This window comes from Heloderma suspectum, chromosome 14, assembly GCF_057233095.1.
Source record: "Heloderma suspectum isolate Gila_16-S chromosome 14, 16-S_ref, whole genome shotgun sequence".
NCBI lineage: Eukaryota > Metazoa > Chordata > Lepidosauria > Squamata > Helodermatidae > Heloderma > Heloderma suspectum.
In genome coordinates, this window is record NC_139471.1 from 23,572,812 (window position 1) to 23,583,928 (window position 11,117).

General features: G+C 47.1%; 1 protein-coding gene across 2 annotated transcripts in view; it reads left to right on the top strand.

Moving 5' to 3' along the window:
• Positions 1-10,099, top strand: part of GLT6D1 (glycosyltransferase 6 domain containing 1) — a 70,809-nt gene extending 60,710 nt beyond the window's left edge. For both annotated transcript variants that reach the window (XM_084821273.1, XM_084821274.1), the window contains exons 7-8: positions 2,662-2,799; positions 6,700-10,099. In XM_084821273.1, the coding sequence (XP_084677399.1) occupies positions 2,662-2,799; positions 6,700-7,393 (832 nt within the window). In that variant the 3' untranslated portion in view covers positions 7,394-10,099. The remainder of the gene's footprint in view (positions 1-2,661; positions 2,800-6,699) is intronic.
• Positions 10,100-11,117: the final 1,018 nt, after the last annotated feature.

Genomic DNA, 11,117 nt, shown 5'->3' on the forward strand with positions numbered 1-11,117 from the left:
TCAGGGTTGATGGGAGTTCAAAGAGTCATATAGAATCATAGAACAGTAGGGTTGGAAGGGGCCCATAAGGCCGTTGAGCTGCAGTCCAAAACGTGCGGAGGGCGCCGGGCGCCTGCCCTCTCTCCTAGCCAACGTGGGAGCGGATGGCCTTGGAGAGACACACCAGCGAGCGAGGCAAGGGGAAATCAGCACGGGACCCAACGTTCCTGCACGATGTAGTGGCTGAAACAGGGAGGGAGATGCTGCCCGACAGGGACCTAAGCCCAGGAGCTGGGCAGAAGGACATTGTTGCACCACCACCAGGCAGCTGCTGAAGGCTGGTCTAGGACAGGGGTGCAGAACCTCTTTCAGCCCGAGGGCGACTTCCAGTCCAAAGAAGCTCTCAGGGGCCACATTCCAGTGGTGGGCGAGGCAAAGGGGGCGGGACCAACATGCAAAAACTACTTGCTCATTTTTGCCCCAAGTTCTGACTGCCAGCAACTTCGCCTGGGGAGAGGCCCTTCAACCTGTTAGAATGGGGAAAGAACAGCACAAAAGCCAGGAAACCACCAAGAGAACAGTGGGGGGAGGGAGGGGGAGGGCCTTTGGGGGAAGCCTGAAGGCCCAGATTTGAATCCCCAGGGCTGGATTCAGCCCCAGTCCCTGAGGTTCTCACCTCTCTTCTTGGAGGCCCTGCAACCCATCTCGTCCTTCTGGAAGCCCAGATCATCCACGCCTGGTGCTGTTTCCACTTGGATACAGAGGAGGACATTCTTTGGGGAGTACTGGGCTGTAGAGAAGTTAAAAATCAAGGCCCTTCCGTCATAGTTTCAGTTACTATTAATTTCCAATTCAGCGTGCTTTTTTCCTCTGTTTTCCAGCCGGGCTATGAGCCGAGGGGCAGCCACTGCAAAACTATGAAAATAACTTCCAGACCGGGGGGGGGGGGGGTGTAGCAGCCATGTTACATTGTAGCGGCAAGGAAATCCATGACAGCTAAAAGGGGAGCAAAATGAATATCTGATTTATTTCATTTATTAGATTATTATGCTGAGCTTTATTATATTTCTACATTGCTCAGTTCACAAAGATTAAAAACCATTACAAATACATTATACAAAGTACAAAACCATTTACATAAAAACATACAAACAGACAGCATATAGGCGGACAACATCTATCTAGAAAACATATGCCATTGGATTTTATGGACCAGAGTGCATTTCATCCAAGGCACAGTGGAGAGACAACATGCCCCTTCTGCCAGGGGTTCAGAGGGTGGCCACCTTGGACCCAAATTCTAGAGCCAGGAAGATGTCTTGGCCAAATGACCCTGGAGAGCCCAACCAGACAGCAACCGCTTCACACCTTCCCTAACCTGCTGCCCACCAGATGCTGACTGGGATTGATGAACGTTGTAGTGCAGTATTTCTGGAGGGCATCTGGTTAGCAAGGGCTCGCTTTAGAACCCCTTAGACTCTAAACAGGTTCCAACTACTTTGGGAGTTTTTTATATTAAGCGGCAAAGAAGTATCACAAATAAAAAATTACAACATGAAAATAAAATGTAAAATAAGTGTTAAAATAAAAGAAAAAAATGTAAAATAAAATACAAATAATAAAAATGTAAAATAAACTGTAAAATAAACTAGGGATGTTGAATCAGCAAAACTCAAGCTTGTTTTAGATCTCCAGATTCCACCTCAAAGCTCATTCCAACTCCTGTCCCTCAGTTCACAAACTTTGTTTTGTTTTTTCTTCTTGCATGAAATTTGTGTGTGCTTTCATGTGCATTCCCCCAAATGTACCCATCAATTGTGTGCATTTTTAAATGTATGTATTTTTCTCCCATTCATTAAGGCTTGTTCGTGTGCATTTTCGTGCAAAAGCACACATTCTTTCATGCGCATGTTTGAAATGCATTTCTTTTGCTCTGCAAAGCCCTTCACAAGCTCAGAAATGTATGTATGGGCCACAGATTGCATTCAGGGCTGCGAGGCGCAAACTGAGTAAATTCTTGTCAAAACCAAATTTCGCATCGGTTCCAACTTCCCACAAGGCGTCTGGATCGCAGGCTCTGTTGGCGCCATCTGCTGGGGATGGTGAGAAATGCACCCTGGGTAAAGCAACACACAGGAAATGTTTATTTATTACATCTGAAGTCCTGAGATGATGCACTCAGGTTTTCTACCACCACTGACACCTAACCTCTGAGGTAGACTGAACAATGGTGACCAGCCCATGCTCACCCAATGAGCTGGGTGGGGGATTCGAACCCAGGTCCAGCACACTAACCACTACGCCACAGGGACCCTTGCCACCTCTGGAATGCTCCTCCAGGGAGGTTTGGTTGGTGCCTACACTGCTACCCGTTTCGTGCCAAGCAATTGTGGCGGAGAGGGGTCTCTGAGGCCTTTTATAGTCATTAGATCTTTTAGCCCAGATTGATTGGTTGATTGTGTTTTTATCTGCTGTTACTTGTAATTTTATAGCCAGTTGTGTGGATTTTTATCCTTCATCAGCTGCTTTGATGGTGTTCGCGCTGAAAGTTGTGGGGTACGAGTTCGAATCATCATCATTTTATGATGTTAAAGCATTGCAGGTGATGGTAGGTGGACCTCCGACACCTTCAACGGGATTTGCATCATTTTTGCACCTGGACTTTTTCTTATCTCTTTGCAGTGCGCGAATGGACGTCCCCACCCTGACCTCTTGGTCAGCCCCAATCATCTGGGATGGCACATTCCAGAAATCGGTCTTGGAAGACTACTATAAGCAGAAGAGAGTCACCATTGGCTTGACAGTTTTCGCCATTGGGAAGTAAGTGCCACAGACACCCCAATCCAGTCCACAATTTACTCATGAGAAAGTCCCACCATATTGGGTGGGGCCTGCTCCCAGGTAAGTGTGTGCCAGATTGCAGCCTGAGCCACTAAACTGAATCACTGTTGCTATCCACGTAGGAGTTTGCTTCTCAGTCGTGCCTCTGGATCCCCTGTTGTAGCCAGCCTCCACCATTCCTCTCTTCTGCTGCATCACTCTTCCTGATGCAGCAGAAGTATGCCAGACATTGTCCACCACCTCTCTGCGTGAGTCACTCCCCTTGTCTCCTCAGCCTCCACTACTGGCAAGAGCTAATTTTGAAGTGTCTCTGCCTACAGCAGGTGCAAATGGGCCAGAGGAGGCTACCCGTTGCTTCTCTCCATGAGTTGCTGCTCCGGGCTCACTTCCCCCCTGCCCAAATCAGGGGACACGCCCATACTTCAGTGACTCATTCCAGAGAGGGCAGGGCTCTTTGACGGATAGCCAGTTCTTACCGCTTCATAACCTAAAGCAGCCTTCCCCAACTAGGTACCCTCCAGATTATGGGACCACAATTCCCAGCGTCCCCCAGCCAGCATATGATTCAGGCTCCCACCTAGGGTACTCCCCCTCCCCACAGCGGTGGGGCAGGGAGGAATATACTGGACTGGAGGAGAGGTGCCTGTCCTGGTCTCTCTGCATGCAAACTGAGTCTCTTATAGGAGAGGGATAACTGATGCACGCCAGTCGTGTGGCAACGCCATAGAATGGGCTATGAAGGTGATTTTAGAAAAAAAAAGGAAAACACCTGTTCAAGAGCTAGATGGATGGAGGGGTTCGTCAAATGGGTTACTCACCTGGGGACCTGTTTGATCTCGGGCTTGCCTGGTTTGCTCAACACCGTTCCAATACTTGAATTATTGATGGGAGGAGGGGGGAATTTTATTTAGCTAGTCAGTTAATTAGTTAATAGAATCATAGAATCATAGACTAGTAGGGCTGGAAGGGGCCTACAAGGCCATCGAGTCCAACCCCCTGCTCAGTGCAGGAATCCAAGTCAGAGCATCCCTGACAGATGGCTGTCCAGCCTCATCTCGAAGGCCTCCAGCGTAGGAGAGCCCACCACCTCCCCAGGTCATGGGTTTCATTCTCGTATTCCTCTGACAGACAGGAGGTTTTTCTTGCTGTTCAGCCGGAATCTGGCTTCCTTTCACTTGAGCCCATTATTCCGTGTCCTGCACTCTGGGATGATCAAGAAGAGATCCTGGCCTTCCTCTCTGGGACAACCTTTCAAGTCCTTAAAGAGTGCTATCCTATCTCCCCTCAGCCTTCTCTTCCCAAGGCTAAACATGCCCCGTTCTTTCAGTCTCTCCTCATAGGGCTTTGTTTCCAGTCCCCTGATCATCTTCGCTGCCCTCCTCTGAACCCTCTCCAGTTTGTCTGCATCCTCCTTAAAGTGTGGTGCCCAGAACTGGGCACAGTACTCCAGATGAGGCCTAACCAGTGCTGAGTAGAGGGGAACTAGTACTTCCCGGAATTTGGAAGCTATACTTCTATGAATGCAGCCCAAAAGAGCATTTGCCTTTTTTGCAGCCACATCCCATTGTTGGCTCATATTCAGCTTGTGATCTACAACAATTCCAAGATCCTTCTCGCTTGTAGTGTTGTTGAGCCACGTATCCCCCATCTTGTAACTGTGTCTTTGGTTTATTTTTCCTAGGCGCAGAACTTGGCATTTATCCCTGTTAAATGTCATTCTGTTTTCTGCCCAGTGCTCCAGTCTATCAAGATCACTTTGAATTTTGTTTCTGTCTTCCAGGGCATTAGCTATCCCTCCCAATTTTGTGTCATCTGCACATTTGATCAGCATTCCTTGCACCTCCCCCTCTGAGTCATTAATAAAAATGTCGAAGAGCACTGGGCCCAGGACTGAGCCCTGCGGTACCCCACTCGTTACCTCTCCCCAGTTTGAGAAGGTCCCATTGATAAGCACTCTTTGAGTCCAATTCTGTAGCCAACTGTGGATCCACCGGATCATTGTTTCATCTAGCCCACTTTGAGCTAGTTTGCTCATCAGGGTACCATGGGGCATTTTCTCAAAAGCTTTGCTGAAGTCGAGGTATATGATGTCTACAGCATTCCCACAGTCCACAAGGGAGGTTACTTGATAAAAAAAATGAGATCAGATTTGTTCTTGACAAATCCATGTTGGCTTCAAGTAATCACGGCATTGTTGTCACAGTGCTTCCAGATGGATTCCTTTATCATCTGCTCCAGAATTTTCCCAGGGATGGATGTCAGACTGACTGGTCTGTATTTCCAGGTTCCTCCTTTTTACCCTTTTTGAAGATAGGGACAACATTAGCCCTCCTCCAGTCATCTGGCACTTCACCCGTCCTCCATGATACATATAATGGATTTATATGCGGCATATATATATATATATATATATATGCATGGCTTACAAAGATAATACATTAATATGAAACATTTATTAAAACATTAAAACCATGTACTCACAATAACATAAGTAATAAGTAAACTGGGCAGCAGAAGCAATCAGGGAAGACCTGGGTAAGGAGATGGGTCTTTAATTGGCGGCTGAAGCACGCCAAAGAGGGGGGACATCTTAATAAAATCCAGAAGCTCTTCCAGTTGACTGCCCACCCCCCAACTCCCAATTTTAGTGTCCCTAAGACAAGGCCTTATCCCTGAACTGGAGACTCCAGGGATTGAACCAGGGACTTTCTGCATTCAAAGCAGGATCTCCACTAGGGAAGTACAGATTTTGTTAAATCGGTTCCGTCTGTGATCCGCTGTCAGGGTGGAAACTGAGCCGATAGAACCCCAGAGCAGTTCTGATTCTGAGGAGGATCAGCAATCCATGGGAGAGGAGCCCGCTCATCCCTCACAGGCACAGCAGCTGGCAGAGATTCCTCCTGCCGGTATTCCTGAGATAGATAGTGACCCGGGCAGTGAGAAGGTGCAGAAGGGGGGCTTGCTAGACGCTCGACGCAGACGCAGGGAGCGACGAGCGATGGAGGGCGTGGAAAGGAGGCGTAGCTCCTTTCCAAGGGAAAGAGGGAGGATCTCTCCCTAGCCCATAGGTTCAGGGTCTTCAAGTGATTCTCCTTCAAATGGGGACCAACTGCCTACCCGGAGCATAGGCTACTCTGCTGTTCATTGCTTAGTCACTGGTGATTAGCATCTAAAAGAGTCATTAGGTTGTAAAAGGATTAAAGCTTTGAAAAGAATCCTTTCATCTGTGTCTTGAGTTGGCTCCTGGAGTATACTGAAAGAGGCCGCTAGGGCACTCCTGACATCCGCAGAATGTCAGGCATCTTTTGTTCTGTTGTCTGCTCATTAACAGAATCTGATTTTTTTTAGGGAGATACGAGAATTTTGTTCCTGTTTGCAAATCACATTTGCACTAATGCACACTTGCGCTCATGCATATTAGTACAAGTGCACACTTGCGCAGATGTGCATTTGCACAAATCCCCCTAAAAGTACAAATCTGGCCCGCAGCTCCACGTGACTCAGAAAAAGCTGGCCCACTACAGAAGCTGCAAGTCAGATTCATAGAAATCCAAACTCATTTGAATGCATTGCAGATTTCTCTGACATCCCAAAGCTATACTACTGAGCTATGGGCCCACCCCTAATCTAAAGCAGATGGACTCACAAAAGGCAGGGCCAGGCCTGTTGTAACCCCACCCCCTGCACTGCTTGACAGTTTAAAGACAATTTTGTTTCGGTCAACATACAGGGGGGGGGGCGGCAGTCAAGAACTGTGCTGGTTGGTGCCCAGCATCTTACTTGAGAAGACTTTTGGATCCAAGCCCTGGACTGGGAGGTCATCTCAAAATATCCTTGCACCTTTTCATTCCCCTCTCTCTTTCCCTCCCTGCTCCCAAGGTACCTGGACAAATACTTGAAGAACTTCTTGACCTCTGCGGACACCTTCTTCATGACCGGCCACAGTGTGATCTTCTACATCATGGTGGACGACCTCTCCAAAGTGCCGTTGATCGAGCTGGGCCCGCTGCGGACGCTGAAAGCCTTCCGCGTGAAGCGGGAGAGCCGGTGGCAAGACATCAGCATGATGCGGATGAAAGTCATCGGGGACCTTGTCGAGAGCCATGCCCGTCACGAGGTGGATTTCCTCTTCTGCATGGATGTCGACCAAATCTTCCAAAGCAACTACGGGGTGGAGACCCTCGATGAGTCCGTGGCCCAGCTCCAAGCGTGGTTTTACAAGGCAGACAAGGACTCGTTCACGTATGAGAGGGACCCCCAGTCAGCCGCGTACATCCCCTATGAGGAGGGGGACTATTATTACCACGGGGCCGCATTTGGGGGCACCCCTCTGCGTATCCTGAACCTCACCAGGCAGTGCTACAAGGGTGTCATGCAGGACAAAGCGCAGAACGTGGAAGCAGTGTGGCACGACGAGAGCCACTTAAACAAATATTACCTCCTTCACAAACCAACCAAACTGCTGTCCCCTGAGTACTGCTGGGATTATAAAATTGGCATCCCTGTCGAGATTCAAAACATCAAGTTATCCTGGATGCCAAAAGAATACGAAGAGGTCCGAAGTAACTCATGACATGCCAGTGTCTTGATTGATGGCTTCTGTCGTCGAGTCAGTTCGTCCATGGATCCGTGGTTTGTCAGAAAAAGAAAGCAACTTTTGCCAAAACATTTTAATTCAATAAATTGGAAAGTTCTCCTCTCCTCATTCCAAAAGAAAAAGAAAAAAAGTTATAGGTTCTCTTGGAAGCTCAGGAGACCTAGACAGGAGTGACGCAATGTGTCAAAAGAGCCTGCTGGCATTTATTTGTTCGGTGGTTTTGGCCGCTGGCTTTCAGGAAATGGCATTGATGGCTACATTTGTGGAAAGGGGAATGGGGTGTGAGTTTAGAACCCATCACGATCACATTGGTGTGGTCAGCGCAAGCAGAGAATGTCTTCCCTTTGCATTAATGACTGCCAGAGAAAGAGAGAAGAGAGGGAACAGCAAGAAGAGGAAAGCTGGTGCTGATGTGGAGGGTGACTTGATAAGGGCAAAGAGATCACAAGGAAGCTGGCAGAGCGAATGCAGTGTTGGCACTGGTGACATGGGGATGTTTAAAACAAAATTCCAGTGGCGATTACGAAGGTTGCTGTCCATTCTGAACCCAAAGAATCCCGCCTGATCAAATTGTCCAGTTTTTCCATTGAAAAGCAAACTGAATGTGCCACACCACACCAGGGCTATATGAGAAAGTGTTTTCTCACTTTGGAACTCCATTCACTTTCGTTACTTATTTCATTATTCATTTGTGAACAATCACAGTAATTTAGTGGTCCATTCACTGAACGAGCGAGCATTTATTTTATCACTCGCATCTGAGTTCTTTTTCATTTTTTGTTTCGGGGTTTTAAACTTTGTTTTTGCTGTTACTTTGCGGCAGGAGCAGCAGCAGCATCTCTTACTGGCTAATAGTTGTCGTCTTATTCTCCCTCAGTGTTCCACACCATGACCACATGGAGGGCTCCTAACGCTACCGAGCTAAAAGCATTGTGCAGCTATTCCATCTTTTCTTCCTTAGCAGATTTTTTTCTGGTGCAAAAAAGATGGAAGAAATGGTTGGAAAACATGAGAAGGTTACAAATGGGAGATTACAAGGAAATTTTCCGCATGAGGCAGTTAATCTGCTGTTAGCCACCTTTGGTTTTGTCGCAGAATTGAGATCTGAGCATTACACAAAGAGTGTTTCCTTTCCTGCTTTTCTGCTACCTAAGCTCTAGGTGGCACTGTGGTATAGTGGAGTAATGCAATGACACAAGAGGGGAAATGTGTTTTGTTTCACTTTAAAAACCAGTGCTGCATTTTCCATGCTCTAAAAAAGACCCAGGCTCTTAAAAAACAGAGGTGAAACTGGAGGATTACGACATCACCTAAAGCACCCGTGAAGATCCTTGAGTGGGGAATGACAAGCATACAATAAAAGCCTCATGTAGAAAAGCCCGACTTCTGGACCTCATTCTAGGTCCAGATGTTGAGTTTTTCTACATGAAAAAAAAATCCAGGGATGAGGCAGGGTAATTGCACATGAAAAAGCCTCATCTGGAAGCACCCAGTGTGTCATTCTAGGGCATGGGGGAGGGGGAGAAGGCAGCGTCTTCTGGTAGTCACCATTGGGAGGGGGCAGCCACTATTCTCTCCTGCCCCAACAATGCCTTGGAATAACAGGGGTAGAAAGGAGAAAATAAAGTGGCATCCACCAGGAATGGCCACTGAGAATTTTCCTGCTGCTGCCATGGCAGGTGCCTGAAAAAGCTACCCCCCCCCGACCCCAACATAGCATGAACAAGACTCCAGTTTGCATGGATTTGTTCCTCTGTGCATTCCTTTCAGAAGGGATGAACATTGAACCGGGTTGGCCCAGCCATCAATCCCTTCTGCCACCAATTCAAATTACTCCGGAACCAGAGCAGCCATTAAACCAAAAGTGTAGAACCTCTTTCAGCCCGAGGGCTGAATTCCAAAGAAACTCTCAGGGGCCACATCCCAGTGGTGAGCGGGGCAGAACGCAAAGGGGCGTGGCCAAAGGCAAAAGGGGTGGGGCTAAAATACAAAGAATACCAGCATTGTGTAGCTTAAAGCTCTTTCTTCCCACAATTAAGCCTGAGGCGAGATATTTCAACCTTTTAGCATGGGGAAAAAACCACAAAACCAGGAAACCACCAAACAATGGGTGGCCAAGGGAAAGGGGGTGGGGCAAAGGGAAGGGCTGGGGCCCTCTGGGAAGCCACAGAGGGCCTGTTGGAGAGCCAAAGGGCTCTCAGAGGAGAGCCAAAGCAACACCAGGATGTGGCTTTACGGCCCCACCCCTGCATTAAACTAACCCCATATCAAAGGATAAAATGTCTTCAGGTGCACCTAAAGGATAGCAAAGAGGAGGCCAAATCAATCTCTTTAGGGAGGGAGTTCCACAAATGGGGGACACCACTGGTAAGGCCCTGCCTTGTGTTGTTGCCAACCTGATTGGACCTAATGGCAAGACTGAGAGCAGGGCCTCTGTGGCCCGTTTCAAGGCTCATATGGGTGCAAGTGGTCCATCTGAGAATGAGTAAAATTCTGACCCCAGAACATGAAAACACTAGCCTTCTCATCAGGCTCATAAGAAGCTGCCCTGTACCTGGCCCACCTTTTTGTCCATCCCCTTAACATAGCGGCCTCCAGTTACAATACACTTATATATAACATAAACCCAAAGCAAAAGCATCAGATAATGAATACCTAAAGGCAAACTCCGGGGGGCTATACAAAAAATAAAAATAAAAAATAAAGTTTTCTTTAAAAATGCTAAGATCGGGCCACAGTAAAACAAACTAACCATACAAATGTTAAAACAAGTTCATTAAAAACTGATGCTGATAATAGAAACAGTTTATATAATTAATATATACCAAACGAACAAACTGGCCAGGCTCATACTGGTTTATGTTATAATAAATAATCTCCTTGGCAATTCACAGCAGATGTCATTAAAAAGTTACGGCGGATTTTTTTAGCTGCCACTGCAAAAGATGCGTCCCTCAATGTAATACATTTGTAGCAGTCTGCCAATAGATCACAGACAATTTCCGTAGGAGATCTTCCAGCTCTACTTTTTGGGAGAGCCACCAAAAGGCAGGTCCTGGGTTCCTCATACAAGGGGCAATGCAGAAGATAATGTACTATATCCTCAACTTCCCCAGAACCACAAATACAGGTCCACTGAGCCAGAGGGATCCCATTGTACTTCCCATCCAAGTAAGCAGTTGGTTTGAAAGCGAAGGGCAGTAAAAGCCTTCCTGAAAGCCACAAAAGTTAAGTCCTGGAAATGTAAATATTGTCCTCTTTTGAAAAAGCAGAACCATGGTGAGAAGGCCTGGCATTGGCTAGCCAGAATAGTTTAATGGCAATCTACTTCGGAGATTCTGTCTCTGATACTCCATTTATCCAAGATAAGGGCCTTGTCGGGAGAGGACCTTCTCGAGGGCTGCCCCAAGGCTCTGGAACTCCCTTCCCAGGGAGGCGAGAGTGGCACCCTCCTTGATACGTTTTCGTGGGCATGCAAAAACTTTTTTGTTCCAGCAGGGGATAACTAATCTGGACCTGTGAAAATGTGACGTATGGATATTTTTGTGGTTGTGGTTGTCTTTTAATGTTTTAATATTTTTACAATTTTAATATTGATGATTTAATTACGTTTTTAACTTTTGTACAGTTGTATTTATATTTCTATTCACAGGTTTTAATTGTAGAAGCTTTAACGTTGTAAGGCTGCCTTGAGTCCCAT